The sequence below is a fragment of the Aythya marila genome (assembly GCF_965140915.1).
Source record: "Aythya marila genome assembly, chromosome: 3".
In the NCBI taxonomy this organism is placed as follows: Eukaryota; Metazoa; Chordata; class Aves; order Anseriformes; family Anatidae; genus Aythya; species Aythya marila.
Window position 1 is genome coordinate 39,105,937 of NC_139044.1, and position 21,499 is coordinate 39,127,435.

The 21,499-nt window shown below is 38.3% G+C and overlaps 1 protein-coding gene across 2 annotated transcripts in view; it reads left to right on the forward strand.

Moving 5' to 3' along the window:
- Positions 1-21,499, forward strand: part of THADA (THADA armadillo repeat containing) — a 163,331-nt gene that overhangs the window by 110,997 nt on the left and 30,835 nt on the right. For both annotated transcript variants that reach the window (XM_082757389.1, XM_082757388.1), the window contains 5 exons: positions 3,003-3,088; positions 14,236-14,642; positions 14,959-15,080; positions 16,871-16,943; positions 19,499-19,643. In XM_082757389.1, the coding sequence (XP_082613515.1) occupies positions 3,003-3,088; positions 14,236-14,642; positions 14,959-15,080; positions 16,871-16,943; positions 19,499-19,643 (833 nt within the window). The remainder of the gene's footprint in view (positions 1-3,002; positions 3,089-14,235; positions 14,643-14,958; positions 15,081-16,870; positions 16,944-19,498; positions 19,644-21,499) is intronic.

Sequence of the window (21,499 nt, forward strand, 5' to 3'; positions counted from 1 at the left end):
AAATGAAACTCAGTGGTCCTCTGTGAGCTGATTTATATTGCCACCTGGGAAGTCAACAGCCAAGTACAGCATCCTGAAGCAGTGCTGGAAACTGTAGAGCACTCTTCAGAGCTCAGTGAGATCCCTGCGGTAGGCTGGCTATGAAGTGAATCCTAAGAAAAACAAAAAATGATGTGATGAACTTCTGAAAATTGTGTTTTGAGGCTTCTGGACATGTTACACAATGAGCACGAGGTCTTTAGTAATGTTAGTACTGTTTAGTACTACAGCTGTTTGACTTCACAAATGTGCTGTTCTTACACCAGCCTACCTCCTAAGCTAGACAAAACATTACCTTAACAAGGACAGTGTGGATCTCTCTGCTAACATCCCTAGCCTGCTAGTAGTACATACACGTGGTAGTGCCAGTACAGTACTACTAATTATACACTACTGCTAAGTACAATATAGTGTCTTGAGATCCACACTAAATTTCTGTGTGGACATACCCCGAGATATGAGAGTCCTACCAGTCTCTAGCTCAGGTGCAGCTTATCATCTGGAGTGAGTGTATGATGTATTTATTTCCATTAATATTCAGGTTGGAAGGAAAGTGAGCTAATTTTTGGGGTTTGGACAACTGAAGGAACACTTTTCCAGATGGCTAGAGCTCCCACCCTTGCTACCACTGTGACTTTCTTGTTTGGAGACAGATTTCCTCAAAGCTTGTTTACGAGAACACCAGTTTATTTGGGTATCTGCGTTAAACCAGAAACATCTTGTACTCTTTCCGTTCTCATTGTTTAAGTTCTGCATGAACAGGTCATCTTAAATACTGCACAGTGTATCATTTGAAATGTCCAGCATGTGATTTTTGGCTCCTAGATCTGTTATGCAAATCAAAATCTGATTGTCCTGAAGACTGAGCTTTCTGCTACAGTCTGAACAACGCTGAAATTTCTTGGTTTTGGAAAACCGAATTTCCTGTTGTGTCCGTCTGGCGCATACGGCCGAGAATTCACTAGCATCACCAGAGCGATGGAGCAAGCCAAGAACAAACATTTGGCATGTTCCAAGCTGAAAAAGCCTCATTTCAAAATCAAAACATGCATATGCGTGTACTCAGAATGTAGTAAATGCTTAAAAGCTGGACCAGAATGAAAAACGTGTCAGTATTACTGCTGTCACTTCTTCAGTAAAGGTTGCATCAGCCATGTTTTTCCCAAGACAAGGTTTGTGAGCTGGAATTTTTCTTCCCAGTGAAGTGAGTGAATAACAAGATTTTCAAAGGAGCTGAAGTGCAGTAGGTCCATTATGAACCTCATCTTAATTTAAATCTGTCATGGCTGCTTTCATCCATTTTACAGGTATCGGAGACGTCCCAGTTTCTTCTAAGGCTTTGACTCATCTGTCTCTCCCTTTTTTCATGGGTTTGGCTTCCGAGACCTGAGAGTATTTCTTGGTTGTTTTGTTGTTGGTAGTTTTTGCTTCTTTTTTTTTTTTTTTTTCTTTTTTTCAATGTAGATCTGCCAACAGCTGGATACCCAAGATACAGAAAAGAGTTCTGTTTAGTCAATGTGGACAGAAATTAAATCTTCCTAATACAGCTTTTCAAAAATAGGCCATATTGAAATTGCCTTGGCTTCTCATGGTTTCAGTTCTTACTGATCTGCATCTTCTCTGCAGGCAGGCTTTTGGCTCTCGTGCTTTAAGGCAAGTGGTAAGAGGCAAGCATGGAAGAGTTGGGGAGTTTGGATGAGTCCTTCATTAGTAAGGAAGTTAAAAAAAAAATAATAATAAAAAAATCACTGTTTATGCAAAAGAAAAAAATCTGTTAAAAAAGAGAGTAGTAGCTTGTAGTTGACTGTGTGTTATACCTAATAGTGTAGACCATGGAATTAAGCATAGGTAGTTCATGGTTGTTACTGAGTTGATGACTGAAGGTGAGAGTAGTGTTTCTGGCAGAAGTTGTCTTTTTAACATGAACATAGGCTAATTCTCCCCAGGCAAATACAGCTGCCAAACTTCTACGCAAGATCCTCAGACCTTTCATTTTCATGTCATGATCACATATTTTTCTTGAAAAACTTTTTTTTTTTTTTTCCCTGAATTTTAAAGATGTTACAAAGTTCAGAATGTTTGCTGGAACATAACTAATTAACAATTTTTTGAAAGAGCTTCAAATGTCAAGATAAACACACACAGTAAGTGCCAGATAAAATAAAAATGAAATATTGAACAGAATTAGTCATACTTTAAGATTGTGCCTCTTGATTCTGAAAGTTTTGTTTTAGAGCAAGTCCCATTGGACTCATCAGAATAATGTCTCTGTTTTGAACTGGATTTCCTGTTCACATATAAAGTAATACTTCAGGAAAGGTTTTCCTGGCTGAAACGTACAGTGATAATAATATAAAGAAAAATAAAGATATTAACCTCATTTTACATTTCTAATTGGAGAGAAAACATTTATCACTTGTTGTGTGAGGAGATGGAACAGGAAGTAGCCTCTTACCAATCTTTATTATATGCACAAAATCCCCTATATTCTTGTCCAGAAAAAAAATAAATCTAATTTTAAGAACATGCATGTCTCGCTAGTCATCATAAAAACAATGAAAACATTAGTAGCTGAAGATTTATTTTTGTTAATGCATTTAATTACACAAGTTAACCATGCACAAAATAAAGGCTTTCCAAGGCAAGCTGAAGTATCAAGTATCCAATAATGATGAAATATATAAACTGAGATTTGGATGGGGAAAGGTGTTGGGATTCTGTTAGGGAAACTGTCATTTGTAGTGGACCAGGATGTGAAGCTTAGATAACTTGGCCTAATCATTCTGCACATGCAATCTAATTTGATGAATAGTTGATCTCCATTAATTAAGTAAAACTGACTTAAGGCAGTCCATCTAGCAAGTGACACTTGCAGTAATGCATTTTTCTAATTTGTTGGTTCACTGGTTGTTTCTGAGCATGGATGATATATGTATTTCATCATAATTAATTTGATTTTATAGGCCAAATCCTTGTTTGGTGACCAGAGCTGCTTATCTCGATGTCCTTGTGATGCTGAGTACTCACCTGAGAAAGTTCCAGAAGCAAGGTAAGTCAGATGTGCTGCTCTAGAAATCAGATTGAATATCTATGTGGAAACTTCTAAGCTGTGTTGAATCTAGAGAGACAATAATATATTACTTGTACGTGTGGTATCCACTGAGTGTTGGAGTCCCTCAGGTGATCTAGCTGCTTCATATAAAATGGCCAGTTATTGTGTCTTCTGTAGAGTCCTGGAGACCGGTGATGAGAAGAATGGGATACTGCTCTGGGTCAAAGCCTGAAGCGATGATTTTGCAGTATTCCTAATTCTAGAACTGTGTAACCACAGAAAACATGCCCTCCAGTTTCCCAAAATGTTTTGCTGAACCAAGGCTGTAAAAACAAACAAACCACAGAACATTCCTGCTTTAATCTTTCTCCAAAACCATGGAGACCTTCTGAGACACCTGGAATTCTTTCAGACAAATAGCATTTTTTCATATTTAGAAATTTTATAAGAAAGAACTAGGAGAACTTCTCTGAATTTCTCTTTTACATTGATTTGTTATCACTGTCAAGTTTTTTGAAGGACCAATCAGAATTATCAGCTGTTTTAATGATTGCAGGGTGTTGTTTGCAACAACACAAAATGTACTGTAAGCTATAGGGGAAAAAAAAAGGAAGAGATACCCTTCCAAGTGTGACTGTGTATAGGCAACTTTAGGCCAGGTGTAACTAGGTTCCTTGCATGCCTGTTCTGTTCAGTTCTTAAAAACAACAGAATAATGAATTACCTCATCAGTCTAGGAAGACAGTTAAAGAATAGTTCCTTTTTTTCATTAAAATTATTAGTGACTAACTATAATACTGCATTTAATGCATTAGAAGAGTTCTTCATTTCGGATAGTCTTCTTTTGAGGGCTGGTCATTTTAAAACTAATCCCTTTTGTTTGTGGTGTATGGCAGGTGCTGTTTTACTCAGATCTTTGGTAGAAGTATTGCTTTTAATTCCATATTTGCTGTTCATATGCTTTCTTGTGAACATGCAACTCAAGCAGTTGCTCAGTGTTGGGTAGCACTGGCACTACCACATGCCCATAAAGAGTGATAGCTGTCTGGAAGATGAGTTGGTGATGATTGTGTCTGGAAAGAGCTTGTTCAGGTAGGCTGATGTAAGAATCTAGCCCTTAATAAACTTAACATATAGAGAAAACAACTCTCACATGTGGGTTCCACTGTACCAGAGGAAGACAGGGCGATATGGGACTCTTGGGGATCAGATCTTTCATGTCCTGTGAAGAGTCAGCATCTCACATGGGTCCCAGATGCCAAGGTCTACTGATCAGTAAAGGGAATTTCCAGATGATGTTACAGCCATAGTTCTCATTCCATCGCTTACTGACCACCATGTGTGACTTAGATATGGGCTACATGCTGTATAGGGAGGAACACACTAGAAAGGAGTTTCGACATGGCCTGCCTGCAGGGAGGAGTTTTTCTCCTGACTCCTTAATGTTTATTTTGGGTGGATTATACCTAAGTAATTGCCTTCTTATAATGTATGTTTACTTAAGTTTTCGTCAATCCTGATATGCCACTGGCCTTGGTGATTATCCTTTGTAATAAATTAACAAACAAACAAACAAAAAATCTAGCTCTGTGTCACATCTGAAAAAAAAAAACCATCCCAAAAAGTCCCTTTTGACATATTCATGCTTATCTTTCTTGATTTTCACAACTACTTTGTTAACAGTAACTCCTCTTTGGAATCAGTTTTCACACTTTTCTTTTAATCCTTATCCTCTACCTTTTCATCTCTTGCGATGTGAATCATCCCAGTCTTTTTGTGTTCTCTCCATGTTAAATTTTTTTCCTCTGCTTCTGATGATTCTCATCACTCACCCCTCAACTCTATTTCTGTATTTCCTTTTCCAGGTGAGTGCTCTTCCTTTGTTTATTTAGTGGGCTTCCTATATCCTTTATCACTCGTTTCCGATTTCCATTTTCTTTAGATTTTGGTCTGTTTTGTTTTTTAAATAATTGCTGCACATTTGCAAAGGTCTCTATTGACCTCTCCATGCCAGGAAACTCCTCTCTTTTTTCAATGCCCCTGACCAGTGAAGAATAGCCCTTTGAGCCTGAGGGACTGCAGCATGCTGTGGCTGGATTACGGGCTGTACTGGATTCATTTGTTTTCCAGAGCTCATGCAGAGTGTTCTGAATGCGGGTGCTGTATGGTAGAAGAGTTTCTCTAGAAGGGGAGCAATTATTTTTGCAGACACTCTCTGTTGAGGGACAGTTCATTAGAATCACAGAATCAGTGATATTGTCTTACTTAAAAATTTCATTCCTATACAAATTTAAAATGATGCATTTCAGGCAGTATCTACAGAGAGTAAGAACTTAGAATGGAAATATGTTTTTGAACACTTGAAGATACATTAGGGGCAGTTTTATATATCAAATGCAGAAGCACTTCAGAAGTGAAGAAGTAATATGTTTATATTAACTAGAACCTGAGTGTCCCATGACATAGTGAAAGAAAGACTGAACTCAGCAGTTAAAAATGAATGTTTTGAGTCTCACATTAAAATGTTCTGCAAGGAATAATTATTAACTGAAGCTTTATACTTCTCTGAGATCGAATATCTTACTCATACATGTGTATCTCTGGTTGTGAGCCAATTTTTCTGTTTTAATCTTGATTTGTAAAGTTGTTTCAATGAATAAAGGGTGAAGGACAAATCCAAATAAAACTGTTTCTTGATGTGTTTATCTAAGGGGCCCCAGGAAGTGCTGTATATGAGTTCCAGGCCACAGGCTGAAACTGATTTTCATCAACATAAACGGGAATGCAATGTAATGAGTCTGCAACTGGTTAAAATCAGACCACTTCTAATTGATTATGCCTGTCTAAAGGGGCTACAATTACAAAGAGATTTTTAGTGTACAACCCTGTCTGGGCCTTTCCTACGTTACGATTATTTTCTGTAAGTGATTTGTTGTCTTCAATTAATAAAATCTGTCTCTTAAAGTGCAGGACAGCCCTTAGGGAATTTACTTCACAAATTCAAAACAATTTAAAATGTCAGATAAGGAGGGCAGGGAGTAATGGATACCAAAAAGCATATTTTTCCAGCTAAAATTTTATTGCTAGCCAAATGATGATTATTTATCTTAAACCAAAACAACAACAAAAACAACGACAACAACAACCAAACAAAAAAATCCTATAGTTAGTCTGATTTGTGGATTTGGACAGAAATGTTACCTGGTTCATGTCTGTTGGAAAATAGAGCTTTCTTTTCCTGAGTTGGTATGTGAAATCTGGAGCCTTTGTTCCATCTCCTGATGAGGGTCTTCTGATGTACAGAAACAATACTTAATGCCAAGATTATGTAATTTTTTTTTTTATTATTTTTTTTTTTTGCTTTTTTCAGTTACCATTTGCAGTTAGAATGCAGAAGAGACTGAATCAAGCCATTTTTAAAAACAGAAATGTTAAATTATATAGATAAAAACACTATTTTTCCTTCATTGGAAGCAAACAAAAATTCTTACAAGATCTGCGATTAGCTAGGATGAGCTAATGCTCATCGAATGTTTCAGTATTAATAGTGATAGATAATAACATGCAGTCAATTTGTTCTTGCACACCTCTTTGATGTATTGTTTCCACAGTAACTGTTTTTACAGAATCACAGGTCTGAAGCCTTTCCAGTCTAACAATGGACTGGAACAGTGGTGGAACAATGCTGTCTTCTCCCAGAGGATTTTCTGCTGCTTGTACCCTGCTAAAGAGCAGTTGGGTTACTCCTCCACAGGTGAAATAGCACCAAAGTGGGTTGTTCAGGAACAGGGGAAAGTTTCAAAACTTCACACTTCAAACAGCACTGGAGGAAGCAAATAACACAGGAATTTTGGGAGGGGAAAAATGCCTCCAAGTCCAGGTGAGGTTTACCAGGCGTGTCCAGCCTTAGCTGTGTTTGTAAACTTGCAAGTCTTGATCTGTGGGAGTCAGGAGGAGGTCTCTCAAGCTGTTATGCTACAGATCCAGGTGAGGATATATAGTGCCCAACTGAGGTTGTGCACTATCCTCCGATGCTCTCAGAAATGGGCTTTGCAAGGGGCAGAACTCCAGACTGCAGAGAGGCTATGCTGTGTTACAGTGCCTCAGAGGACAAGATTCCTCTCTGAATATTTGAACTTTTGACAGGCGTCACAGACATTCCTGCTTTTAATTCTTCTTCTGGAAATTTATGTGTGAAGCTAAACAGTAAGATGAGAGCATTGCTGTGATCCTGCCATATTGCTAACACAGGAGCCAGGACAGTGCACTGTGGTGTAAGCTCAGATCTAGGATGCTCTTTCTGTCTGTAACAGATGACAAATGCCAAAAGGCAAAGTGGTCAAATTTTCTTTCTTGCTAGCATTTCAGAACACTTTTCTGATAGTATTGTGTACCAATTGTGAAGGATACAACTCACAAAAATATGCTTCACTAATAAAAGCACATTTTACCCTGTGTTGTGTTTAAAAAACAAAACAAAACATTTCTCCATAAACAATATTCCATTGTGTCGATAAAGCAAGTCAATATCAATGTAATGGGGTGCAAAACACAAGTCAGGGAAAAAATGAAAGGGAAAATCTACTAAAGATAATCCTGTCTGGTCATTCTTTTATCTTATTTGCATACTGTCAGTCTCCTGGTTGGTTTAACCAGGAGTATAGTGTATTAAAATTTTGAGTTCAATGAGAATGAGAAGACATTTCAATAGGAAACCAAAGTTGTGAATCAGTAATTTAGGAGAAGAAGCCACTTGAAGTCTAGCCAGGCATTTTTCCCTTCTGCGTTTGTAGGGGAAAGATTTATAAAAGTTCTTGTGATTAAACAAACTCCAGTGTTGTTGTCGTCAGTGGTAACGAAGTTACTCAGTGTTTATATAATTAATCCTGTTCATAAATATCCAGTTTTGGTATCAAAATGCAGCAGCCAGTATTCTGCTCTCACTAATACATTTTTCCTTGAGTTTTGGAAACAAGCATTTCCATTTTCTTGCTGTCTTCCAAACAGCTTAACCTTTTGTAGGTACAGCTTAGTTAAGACTCTTAAATTCTCCTTTTGATCAGCTGGAATAATTCTGTGGTTTTTGTTTTTGTTTTTGTTTTAAAAAAAAAGCATTGCATATTTATGTATGAGATTGGCAATACGGGCAATTATGTACAACTGTTTTTATCCTTATCCCCTTTTCTTGGTGTTTTCTTATGTGACAAAATACTGTGTTTTAAGTAACATATTGAAATACCATTCTCTTAGATACACTTGGTCTTTTTGATTTGAAGTTACATATTGGTAGAAATAGTGTGTAAATGTTTAGATGCTTTGCAATGAAAGCACAATTATTTATTTATTTTTAAGTAGCAATCTCTCTAACATTTTGCCTGAATGAAATTGTAGTTAAAGGGCTTTCAAATAGCATTTGAAGGTTGTGCCCACCAGTTTATTTTCTGCTATATATTGTACTTCTTTGTTTTTCTTGTTTTGAAAGGAAGCTAAATGGTAAGTAAGGTGAGTTTTCCTGCAGGCTAACTTAGAATCTGATAATGTCTACATGGTAAAAAAAAAAAAAAAAAAAAAAAAAAAATTGGCAGGAATAAATAGGTTAGTTATTTTAATCATACTGTAACTCCCTTTACCTAAATTCGTAAGAAGTGTAGCCAAACAATTATTGTGAACAAAAACATTGGCAGTTTGCTAATGCATGTTTTGATTATTTGGTCTAATTAGCTTAGAAAAAAAAGTCCATCTGAACAAATTGAAAGCAATTTTTGTTCATTATGTCACAAATTATATAAACTCAGTGTGCCAATGTATTGTCTGTGGCACTTGGTCAGCGTTACTGTTTTGATTCGAGAAAAGTAAAGATTTAAAACATTTACAGCATCATCTGAATGGTCTGTGCCTGCTGACATTGCAGTAGACAAGTCGAAAGGAAGTGTAGACAGGTAACCAATACTCTAATTCAATCCATACAGGTCTGCTTGTCCTGAAGTATCTTAGCATTATGGGCTAAAGATGCATCAAGATGGCTTGCATTTTTGTTTCTTCGTTTTACCAGCATGCATTCAAAATAAGATCTTAAACACGAACCCTCCCTTTCCATTGTAGCTCATAACTTATGAACTTCAAGATGACAAAGTAGCTTCCCATTTTACATATGGAAAACTGTCTGGTGCTGGGATTATAGAGATCGTTGGTATTGCCAGCTCTTGATGATTTAGCATGGTGTTTGAATTCCCTTTTTTAAACACTCAAATGAGTCTCTGATTCTGGAGTTATGAAGCTTTCACCTCATCTGAAACAGCCAATAACCCCCGTATCTGTCAGCACTGTTGATGGCAGAATTGCCCGGCACAAACATGGTCACTGCATTTCCGTGACTGTGTCAAATAAAGCTGAAACTAGAATATCCACGTCACTGGCAGACAGGAGAATGAAAGAGCTGAGGATCAGATCGTTGGAGGGCCAAGATAGAGGGAGTTATTTGGGATTGCACAGACAGTAAAATGGTAGGGGCAGGTCGAGTACCAGGTGTGCATTATTATTTTTTTTCCCTTTTCAGAACTTTCCCTTTATACTTTAGCAAATGCAATGGGATGCTTCTGTCTGCAGTAGTAGATTATCAGTAGATTCTGGTGGTCCCTCCTGTCTGTAGTTTTGGATTGTGTTGTGAGTACTGATGCTTAGTCTCTGATGTTGAAGATATTGCAGGAGTCTTTAAAAGAAAACATCCTACTTGAAATATGGCCTTCCCCTGATCATAAACAGTTATCTTAGTTCTTCATTGCAATAAAAGAGGCTTTTCTGTTCTTTGTTTCTTCTTCTCATTTACCAGTGACTTCTCCTAATCCACTTCTAATAAAAAGGGAAAATATGAAATAAAATACTTTTCCTTGATACTCATGTAGGAAAATCTTTTCTTAGCTCTGATTACATTTCAGCCTTCCATATATTCCTGCAGCCTCTTTAGATAGCCTTGGATAGAAGGTAGTTTTTGGGTGCAAAGGATTTTAACCTCTCCTCAGTCCATAAGAGATTCCAGCTTCCTGCAGATCTTGGTGAATGATGCTGAATATCCAGATTTTTGGTGTTTGGACCTTGTTCCCTTCCCATAACATTGTGCTGCAGATGCAGCAACATGTTGTTGTTGCCATTGTAATTTTATTGTCTGACTTCACAGTGTGTCAGTATGATTTCTGGTGTCTGTAATAATTTCTTTCCTTTCCCCCTACTTTGTTCTTCTCTTCTGGAGCCTCTAGTAGGAGGATGGTAGATGGCATGGATGCTTGAGGGGCTGCATGCAGGAATTGATCTCAGTATTTATCCAAAGTGTGAAGATACTTAAATGTATCATAATCACAGATTCAGTAAAAAAGCTCCTCACAGAGAGGTGTCAAATTGGCAGTAGCCTAAATAGCCTCTGTAAAGTTACCTGGTCTAACAGAAATACATAACCAATGCTGTACATCAGCTGACAAGGTGATGAAACTTCAGGTTTTAAATATAGAAGGAATTCAAATGATTTCTGTCATTTGTGGATGAGCATATAACTCACTGTAAGTATGGTTTGATCACAAATAGGATAAAAAAGCAAACTTTCAAACCTGCCCCCTCCCAAAATGACAACCATGTCAAAATTCTATATCCCTAACTGTCAAAAATAATACTAATTTTTTCCAAACACTCTTCTGAAATAGTACAGGGAATGCATGTTTTGAGTTAGAGATCTACTTTCCTAAGTATTAGTTGTCTCTGTTGATGATACGGATGTTGTGTGCGTATCCCAGTGTTGCAGACATAAAGGGATTGAGGAAGACTGCGAGATGTTCGTGTGCTGTGGTGAGTAGAACCAAGTGGTTGTGTAAGATGTGTCACGTCCTAGAAGAGAGCCTTCCTGTCCCACACAAATGAGGCAATCCTTAAAGGGGGAAAAAAAATTAATCCACTTAATTCTTGGGGGCTTTTCTGCATCTCTTGGCGTCCTGGAATAGACTGCCCTTTGCTATGGTCCATGTTACGTCAGCCAAAATTTGTTCTTTCTTGCAGCAGCTGGTCGTCAAAATTGTACAGTATTTTTTGTTTGTAAATAAAAGTGTGCCTCTACTGCGTCTTAACAGCACCAGACATTCACTCTGGGAACCAGTGTGCTTTTTTGGTTTAGTCAGATACTTTGTTTTAAGCCAAAGAAAAGAGTTTACTTAAAGTTAAGCAGAAGAGAAAACATTTACATGAAAGCCAGGAAAGACTTCATAGAGATGAAGTTGAAGGCAGGAATATTTCCACCGCATTGTAGTAAGACGGGGGCGGGGGGGGTCTTTCCTTCTGTACGTATTTGTGTGAAAGAGAGTGTTGGAATGTGTAGACCACAAGATGAATGTAGAAGCATCTGCTCTGTGGTGCTCTGAGGCTAAGCAAAAATGTAGACAATCGTATTTTGCTGTCAGTCTTCCTGTTGAGACATCCAATTTTGAAGAGACCTTCTGTAAAATAGATGAGCCAGGCTGCCCAGTCCTTCACAACGAGATGGGAAAAACAGAAGTCATCCAAAAGGCTTCCAGAAGAGAACAAGCGTCTGATAGGCACCAAAGGAGAGCATCTGTGCCATAAAGCTATTGCATTGCAGTCTCTGCAAGCTTAGGAGCTCTAGGAGCTAGTAGCTCTGCCAGGTTTCTGTATGGAAATAATTTTCTCTTCCAAAGAAGATGACACAGGGTGAGGCTATGTTGGCCTTGCAAAATTCAAGTGAAACATCGGATCTGAAACATGGAGCATGGCCAGCTCCTGGCTTTCACAGGAGGGCCACAGCTCGCTGTCATAGCTGTCCCTCACTGTAGAGCAATGCAGACAGGACACGAGGCACTTCTTGCAAGTTTTAGGAATACCCAGGTGGTACGAACAGCTAGGGGAAAAGCCTGCCGCCAAAATGCGGCTGAGGGCAGCAGGTAGAAAGCTCTGAAACTGAATTCATTTCTCTTCTGGAACTGAGGCACTTGAGCTCAAACCTTTCTATTTCAGCTGCCTGGGATTGCTTCTGTTGTAAAACCGGTGTCTGTGGAGTCTGGCTGTGTAATAAATAACTGGGACCACAGCCTAATCCCTCTCCAAGGCAACCAGACGGTTCAGAAATTAAGGAGTTCTGGCAGCTGGATACTTGTCGTGTGACATAGGCATTAATACTAGTTTATGCTATAATTCTGGTATTTAATGCCAGTCTGTTTGGAGGGGTTTTGGAAAATGTGGGGAGTAAAATGTACCGATTTGCATGTTAGGAGATGGAAGCCATCTTGAAGATTATGCTGTGACATGGGTTCACGGTGATGCTGCAGTTTCTTTGGCTACATCAGATCCGCTCAGAAAACAAACTTTGGTGAAAACATGTATGACAGAGCTAATATGTCTGCAAATCTCTTTCAAACACCAAATTTCTTTGAAGCTGGTCCAGAATTACTCAGAAAATGCTTCTGCCTTCTATGCTGGACAATCACAACCATGTCAAGTTTCCATGTAAATGTCAAACATGTTGAGATGGCTTTGCAGGCATTCGGATTTGAGTATGAAAGAGCAGGAAATTTCACTGTAAATAGAAGGATTAGGGAAACATCTTCAAGGGCAAAAAAAATTAAAAATAAATAAATAAATAAATAAACAGGATTCCATATTTGCATCACAGCTTCATGTCAAGTTCAGCAATTTAATGGTAAAATTTGGGTAGGCTTTTTGGTATTTTGGTAGTACTCCCTGTTTACTGAATTGTAAGTAGCAAAATATGTGGCAATGAGTTATTCCCTTGTAGATACTGAAGAAAACTAGCTAAGTTTGCTTTAATCTTTGTAATCTTTGTATTTACTTTTAATGCAATTTGATACAACAAACAACCTTCTAACATCCTGCAGCACGAGTTGCAGCATTTTCTCTGGATGAATTTCTCTTTAGGACTTTCCCTTATTTCATGTTTATATTTGAATTTTGTGGGATATAGCATATTAATTTCCTTGCGGCACAAGCAACACAAACATCTCCAAACTGGGCAAATACCTCGGGTTCAGTATCACAAAAGTTCCTGCTGGTGATGGAGATGGTTGAACTCAAGGAATGTGAGGATTTCGGTCTGCGTCCGTAGGAGGGAGAGGACTGCTGATTGTTTCTTACATTTTGTGTCAACATCGACAGCTTTGATGGAGCCGGAAAGCCTGTGGCACCGCAGACAGAAGTGAGCTTTTTGTTAACTCCAGGAGGTGGTGGTGCCCTAAAGCAGGTTCTTGGGCTGCGCTGTGCAACTGGGGGGCAGTCACAGCAGTGCAAGGTGTTGCAGTTCCTGCCTCCATGTATGAGGTGGATTATTACTGTGCACCTCTTTTTATTTATTTATTTATTTTTAGGCATAGGAAAAACATAACTTTTTGTTGTTGTTGTTTTAACTCTATAAATTCTTTAGATTGGTACAGACAGGAGAAATCTATTTACGTAGCAAGGGCATCTTCTTAACAGTATCCTTTACTGACGGAAGCTCTGCAAAGGGTGGGACTTCCAGAATGACCAGAGTGGCCCTGTCCTTGTTTCTCCTGACTTCACTTGCAGCTGGGTAGGCTGACAGAGAGCACTTTGCTGAGCCAGTCTCTGATTCTAGAGTTACTCAATCAAGGGGGATATGATTGTATGTTTGTATTGATCCTTTTTGACTTTCCAAACTACCTACTTTTTTTTTTTTTTCATATATATATAAGTATGTGTACATAAAGCACTTTTTATAGTGACAATGCAAAACATACACAAGTTGCTGGACTGTTATTAGCAACTTGGTTTAAGAAAACGCCAATGGTTATAATTGGATGAAAGGCAATCTACGAAGTCTTGTAGTAGTCTTAAGTTGTCTGAAGCTCTTGCCACATGATGGACAATTTATAGTTTTCAGAAAAGTCTGTGTCCTATTTATTTGTATTTAAATATGAATAGACATGATATCTAGGAGAGCTTTTTAATAATTTAAATTAGTATAAAAGGAGAATCTATGTTTTCATTTTATTCCTGAATTTATCCTGGGGAGGCCTTTTGCATACCTGAAGTTTTTCAACTTCAGAATGATTTTGTTGCCTGCAACAGATTGTAATATCTTGGATTTGTCACTTGACTTAGTTCTATTCTTGTTTCAGGAATGCAGCTGCTTGAGTTCTGGGAAGAGATGAACAGAGTTATCTCAGATTCTGAACTGATGACAGGAGTTCCCTACTCATCTGCAGTACCTGGACTGACACAGTATCTCCAGAGCATCACCAAACTTGTGATATCCGTGCTATCAATGACAACAGGTGCTGACATCCAGAGCAGCAGTTCACCTGTTGCAAAGAAAATAGCCAAGCCACCATTGTCAATACATCATCTCCTTCATAGTGAGTTTCATGAAGTACGTCTGCTTGCATTGGAAGCAGTGTTACTGTGGCTGAAACTAGAGAATGCCAAACAGATTGCAGAAGAAGGTGTGTTGTGTTTGCTTGTTGACTTGGAAGGCATTCTTCTCAAAATGGCTCTGAAGGAAAAGAATCTCGACTGTTTTTACAAGGTAGGAGTGTGCTACTTTATTGATGTTTGGTATGTTTTAACTAAATGATATTCTTAATTTTTGTAAGTATATTTCAAACATACATGATATTTTAAAATACTGTTTGAGTAGTTTTTTTGTACCATTGAATAGATCTTTGTTATAATTCTATAACATGTTCTTTAGTAAAGGCAAGAACTTTCCTCTTCGCTTTTCTAACACTATCAGGAGAGAACCTTCTTAGAGTGGGGCTTAAGTCAGATTTTTATTAGTCTCGCATGTACACATTCACATTGAGATTGTTTGTAAATTTTTTTTTTGTGAATTGTGTGTGCAGGTGCTGGAAATTCTGTACATGATGGATCTCAGAAAAGTGCTTCCGAAGACTGACAGCTCTATAAAAATGAATCCAAATGAGCTCTTAACCTGGAGTTTAAACATTGTAGATATCTACAACAGGTATGGTCTGCCACGAATATTAGATAGTTGTTTTTGAAAAACCTTGAATATTCAAGTGTCAATTTATTGGGTTTTGGGGCTATATGTTGATTAAAAAAATCATGTAAGCATGGCCTATTTTGAAAAAAGATACCTTCTGATGAGATTTTTTGGAGAAGTTAAACATGGATCTGAATTGTTAAAAATGGCCCTCAAGTTATACTGGCAAGCACCCTATAAATGTCCAGCAATACGGTTCACGAATAATAAGTTACTACATCTATCAGATGATAGCCAGTGACTATAGCTCTTCCAAATGGCAATCAGGAAACACCATTTATGCATAGAGGTGAGGATCCAAACACACACTAAATCACTCTGCATCTGCTATCCATTCTATTCTGGTTTTCTATGGACGATCTGTAGAAAGTGACAGACCCGATTTCACTTATTGGATTAGCAAAAGCAGTTAACCTTAAAAATAAAAACCTAGGCCTAACTGGTCTTTACAAGATTATTTGAATTTAGGCTTTGTTTCTTGTGCATTGTGGCCTGTTCAGCCATGCTTAAATTTATGTGTGTTGTATATTCCATCCTGTAGACTGGATGCATATCCCCAGTACTGATGTTACTCATTTTTTCACATTATTTGGATGCAAGTATAAAGTTTTGAATGCACAAGAGAAGAAAACTGAGACTTAGCTGTACCTTCAGATCTGGTGCACACACTGTCCTGAAGTCTAACTGGTCAGGGCTGGCTGCTTCTGCTCGGGTTTCCTAACCTGCAGTATATATTGGGAGAAATTGATAGTCTAAGCTTAGATTCAAGTGTATAGCGCATCTTTGAATGTGCCTCCAGAGAAACCAAACTGTCTGTCTACTGTGTGCTCCCCTCCATCAGTATATAGTTATTGAAAGTATATAGTTATTGCAATCCTTAATGAGACTTAATCAGCAGTAAGTGCCAGTTTGTAGTTCACACTGAATTAGATGGCTGTGTCAGTCTGTTCATAAAAGAATGGACAAACAGGGTGAAAAGCGTCCAGACTCTGAGGGCAAGACTGTCCTGTTGCTAGTAGTGGTGGCTGTCTCTTCTGGAAATCATACAAATATCATGCCACCATGTTACCAATCTATAATATTTAGGATTTAGAGTGTAGGACAGCATGAGATAGCTGTGCACATTTGTGGTTGATTTGCACAAAATTTGTCAAGTTTAAATAATGATGTGGTGTGTTTATTTCTGGAATGAAATAAGATACACTTGGTAAAATAACACTGGCTGGTGCTATTGAAAAGGGATGTCATTGAAATAGCAGACCGTATTGCTCAGGTGTTGCCATTCCCTGCCGAGAGACCCAACCCTTCAGGAGCCATGGTGCCAAGCACCCTCTCTTGAGACCCCCTGAGCAGTACCGAGGCTCAGGAGCCAGCAGTTGGTGCATTGTGCACTACTGACTTTCCTAGCAGTTGCAGAAGAGAGATTTCTGGAAAGTAATGCCAGCTTGAAGAAATGCTCTTGTTTATCATTGCAAATAATGTCTGGTTTGTTTGACTCAGGTTCCAATTTCAAATGTATTTTTCTACAGGAAGGTAAAGAGGTGAAGAAAGAGCGTATTTTATTTGCATATTAACTGAAAAATTAACTAACATCATGATCTGTAACGTAAAGCTCTGAGTGCTCAGCTTGAAAAACACCCATTGGTGATAGTCAGGAATGATTAAGAGCTGGCTGTTTTTCTTCTAGAGATGAAATGATGACAGAAGTTACTGCTTTGTTTTGATATGTTCTTTACCTTTTTTTTTCTCAGTGCTGAAATTCAAAGCGTAGCTCTCAAATTTGCCTCGAAGTTGGTTATGCATCTTCTACAGAATCATCAGCAGGTAAGAGAAAACGAGCAGCTTAATTCTGGAGTTTTCGATGGTAGAAGTAATGTGGCTCCTTTTGGATAGAAGCCCCAAGCTTGTGTTTTCCTGTGTCATGCCCCAAGCATTTGTTTTTCTGCCATTACGTCTTCCCTTCTGAACTAAGCACTGCATTTGGAAGCAAAACCTCCACCAGCAGCACCTCAGTACATCCCTTTGAAAGTTATTCCAAGCTAAAATACGTAAATAATTTTTTTGATGGATTAATTTCAACTTCTGAGACCATCCGAAGTAGTCACTATGACGTGGAAAGAAAAAGGCCAACTAATTAACACCCTGGAATGAACCATCTGTATCCTGAAGTTGTGGTTCCCGGTTGCAGGGGGGCAGCAGGACGGCCTTTCTGAGGGGAGGCCACAACGTGCGGTGGTGTCAAGGCTGATCCAGCCTTGCCAAGTCTCAGCCTGGAGTCACTGCTTTCCGAGCACTGCAGCCTGCTGTTTGTGTGGAGTTTCTCACTGAATTTCCTCTTAAAAATTGTTTTTTGAACACTAGAATAAATATCAGAACCCTTGTAAAATTCAAGATGCTCTGTTCTCTGTTGCTGTTTTTATGGACTATTTGATTGAGACTGATAGCAACACAAATTACTGCCTCACGTTTCTTTAGATTTTAAGTTGTCAGTCTGTGATATCACATATATATGCATAGAGCAGTGCTGATGCAGCTTTTAATACCAGGCAATTTTTATTTTTTTACGTTTTCGAAGATACAAAACACACTTTATGGATACTTAATTTTTTCCTTACAGCTGTTGTGTTTTATAAAATACACAGCAGAATTGATTCACATTGTATGTTACATAAACTTCTGTCTCATTAAAAAAAAGCCACAGAATTGCACACGAGAAGTGGGAAAATTAAAATGACTTATGTTGTTAATTCTTTTTGTTTAAGAAAGGCAAAATGCACGGACTTCAAGTCATAAACAATAAAACACCCATGGTAAACTTGGGTTCACAAATAGACTTGGAACATAATGTTGCTGTGCAGTTTTCTGATAATTTATGAAGAGGAATTAGTGAAAAATGCTGGCACGATCTGAGCTGTAGTGACGCTAACACAACTCCTCCTAATAAGCTTGTAAATCATGGGAGACCTAAGACATCTGTATGGAGAGTGCCTTCTGCTTTATAAAAGATCAGGTACACCAGGAGTTTTACATCTAAATTTCTTTGGGCTTGCATTCAGTTTGTGCATCTGTAGGAGGGGTTGCTTGAGATAATGCATGTGTCCGTTCAAAATTTGAGTAATTGCAATCTTTGAGGAGATTTTTATTTTGTTTAGCCCATTACAAACTCTGTAGGAAATGCTCAGGCTCCGTCCCTGCGTGCAGCGCTGGTACACAGGCACGAACCACTCCCAGTGAGGCAGAGCACGAGCGAGGTTTCATTTGCCCCTCGATGAGTCCTCCTGCACTTCTGTGCCCTTTAACTTGGCTCACCTTGACATTGGTTCTCTTCTGTACCTTACTTGCTTCATTTTTTCACTTTCTTTAGTAAAAACAAAATTAACAGAAAAGGGAAAAAAAGTATAGTTGCACACAGCCTAAATGTTTCCAAGCTGAGCTTGTGCTCCTTTTCTTTTCATACACGAGGACTACTACTTCCCTGTTACAGCCCAGCTGTCCGAATGGACATCAGAGTTGACAAGCCTTGGGAGCACAGTTCAATTTGCAAGTAAAATGCATGTTATTTCTTTCTAAAAAAAAATCTGAGCCATCGCTACACGTCAAAAAGAGTCAAAGCTTTGGTCCGTTATTCCCAAGTTGTCATTTTCCTAGTGTATGACTGAGGACTAAATATTTTCCACAAGGTGGCAACTGAAGGTTTTTTTTCTTTCCTGTTCTTTTTTTTGTAACTCTCTGGCTTTCAGGATAGCAAGCTTTGCTGCATATCAGCCACCAATCAACCAAGATTCCTTCACTGTTTTGAATGCACATGCTGTCAGAGCCCAGGTTAGCTCAGCAGTATCAGTAAAACCAATTGTCCATCCCCTGTATCTGCAGAGGAGACAGATGCAGCTGCTTTCTCCTGTTCACCAAGCACTGTATTGTTACCAGAATTCCTACCATGATTGATTGCTACAGTTCACATGCTCTTTGCTGTTTTTCCAGATGCATGTACTAGTCTACATGTACGATGCTCCCGTGAATTCCTTTTTTTTTTTTTTTTTTTTCTGTTACAGTCCAGTGTATCTGTCTTTAGCTTTCATGTTTAGAATAGAGGATGAAAGGACATGTTTTGACTTGTGTGGTCATTGGCGAGTCTAGTGTAAAGGGGCAGAGTAAGAGAATTGACTATGAATATGGGTACAACTAAAGGAAAACCTTCTATCTTAACTGTTTGTGACATAGCAAACCAACTTTTGAATGGACATAAGATTGACCATGTTGGAAAAAAAAAAAAAAAAGGGTTTTACTAATGCATTGTATCTCTTTGGCAGTTTAATATGATAGTCACCAATACCACTGAGTGGTACAGTATATTTCTCCCATGTGTTTTCTGCTTTCAGATTTCAGAGGAGGTCTTAAAGAAATGGGTTCAACAGATAATTTCTTTTTGTGGAGATGAGCAACAGACAGAAATGCTGTTAGCAGCTGCTGAGGTACTTAAAAGTATAACACCATTCCTTCTGATCAATGAGAAGCTCGTTCTTGGTGAGTAGTTTGAACACACTTAATTTTCTGGATCTTTTTAGATGAAACCCAGTTATCACATGACTGTATTATGGTACATGTATATGCACACATAGTCAGAACACATAATCAAATGGTATTCTGCATTTTTTTTTATAGGACAGTGTACTAAACATTACTTACTTAAGCTATGAAGTTACTTAAATTCTGGTAGAAAGAGCACATGTGTAGAGCTTCTTGCAGTAACTCTTCAGAAGGGGAGTGTGAGGTGCTGTAATGTCTGCAGGCCGCTCTACATCTCTGTACAGATTTACTGGCTTGCAGTTACTCTGACCCAGGTCTTTCTGACATATTCTGTTGGTGATGTGGACATGCTTTTAGTTGCCCAGCAAAACTCTGTTGGCTGAATGTTGAAATTAAAAGCTTCAGTCTAAGAAAAACATTCTACTGTGGAACAACACATTCTACTGTGAGAATGGTTAGTAATTATATCACATCATACTACAGAGGTACGATGATTTTTTTTTTTTAAAGTTAATATTAAACAATCTACTTAGAAAACCACCCAACAAACAAACAAAAACCCTTCACAGCCTTATTCAACAACATATTACTGACTGAGAGACAAAGCTATGTGAAATTCTGTGGTCTACTAAACAGAAGAGTTTATTGGTTTTGGTTTTTTTTATTTATTTAAAGAACTATCCCCTTTCCCCCCAACCCTCCCTTTTTTTCCCTGTCTTTTGAAAGTACAGAGTAAGGGGATTTTGTGACTAAAAGGCTAGGGTTTATCCAGAATGATAAAGAAATTGTTTTGCATCTTGAGCAAGGCAGTAGGCTTTAAAGGTTTTGGTTTCTGTAATAATTTGAAGATAGCTATTTATAGCTTTCTAGTTTGAGTAGCTTGAGTCCACTCATATAGATGGGATACAAATTTTTGTTAGGCAAGAAGAATGATAGTATTTGTTATGCTGCAGATAATGGTGTTTTTCAAAAGTGAGTAGTTTATTTTGAGATGTCTTTTAAGAGATATTTATAATATTAAGGAGAGCAATTTATTATGCTTGAAATCTTAGTAAAGCGAAACAAACAAACCAACCTGTAAATAAAAGCCCACAAAGCATCAGTGGACGGCCATTTAAATTGGCTCTTTGCCCTGAAAATCGGACCTGGGTAAGAAAGATGCAGAACTAATCCTCCAAACAACCTAGAATTGCCAGTCTGGGGTTCTTCACAGCTCTGAAACTGTCAAGTGCTGCAGCGAGAATCAAAGGCATGAGCTCCTCTTGAGCTGCAGTGATATAAACCCAGAATCATTCTGTTAAGGGGGTCATGCACACACAAACAGTTTTGATTTTTATGCCTCGTTCTGCATCAGCTCGTTTGACCACATATTCCTGAAAGCAGAAGCTAAAGAAAAATGCAGTTGTATGAATTGCAGCTGTAGTCTTTCTGATAGGCTTCCTTGAAGTACATTCAAGGCTTCCTGAAGTGCATTCATAAGAGGAGGGCCAGTGCAGGTCAGCATGTACTGGATTCCCCCATTTCTCCATCATGTTGCTCGAGTGTTCAGAAGAGTCTTTCTGGAAAATGCATTTGCAGTCTTCCACCTCTGGCAGGTACGATACCAACTTGTCTAGGTCAGAAAGCTGGTGATTGAATGTAGAATAGGATAATTATTCTGCTCCAGCTGTGCCAGTGTAACATTACTGGGCATATTGTGCTATAAAAAAGCAACTACTTTCTGAAATTATTATACTCCATGCTATTCCCAAATAGGCAATTCATATGAAATACAGGAACGCTTCTTCTGCCTGTGAAGTAAAGCCTCAAGCAGTTCATTTTGGCCAAGCAGTGCAATAGACTTAATTGTCTGG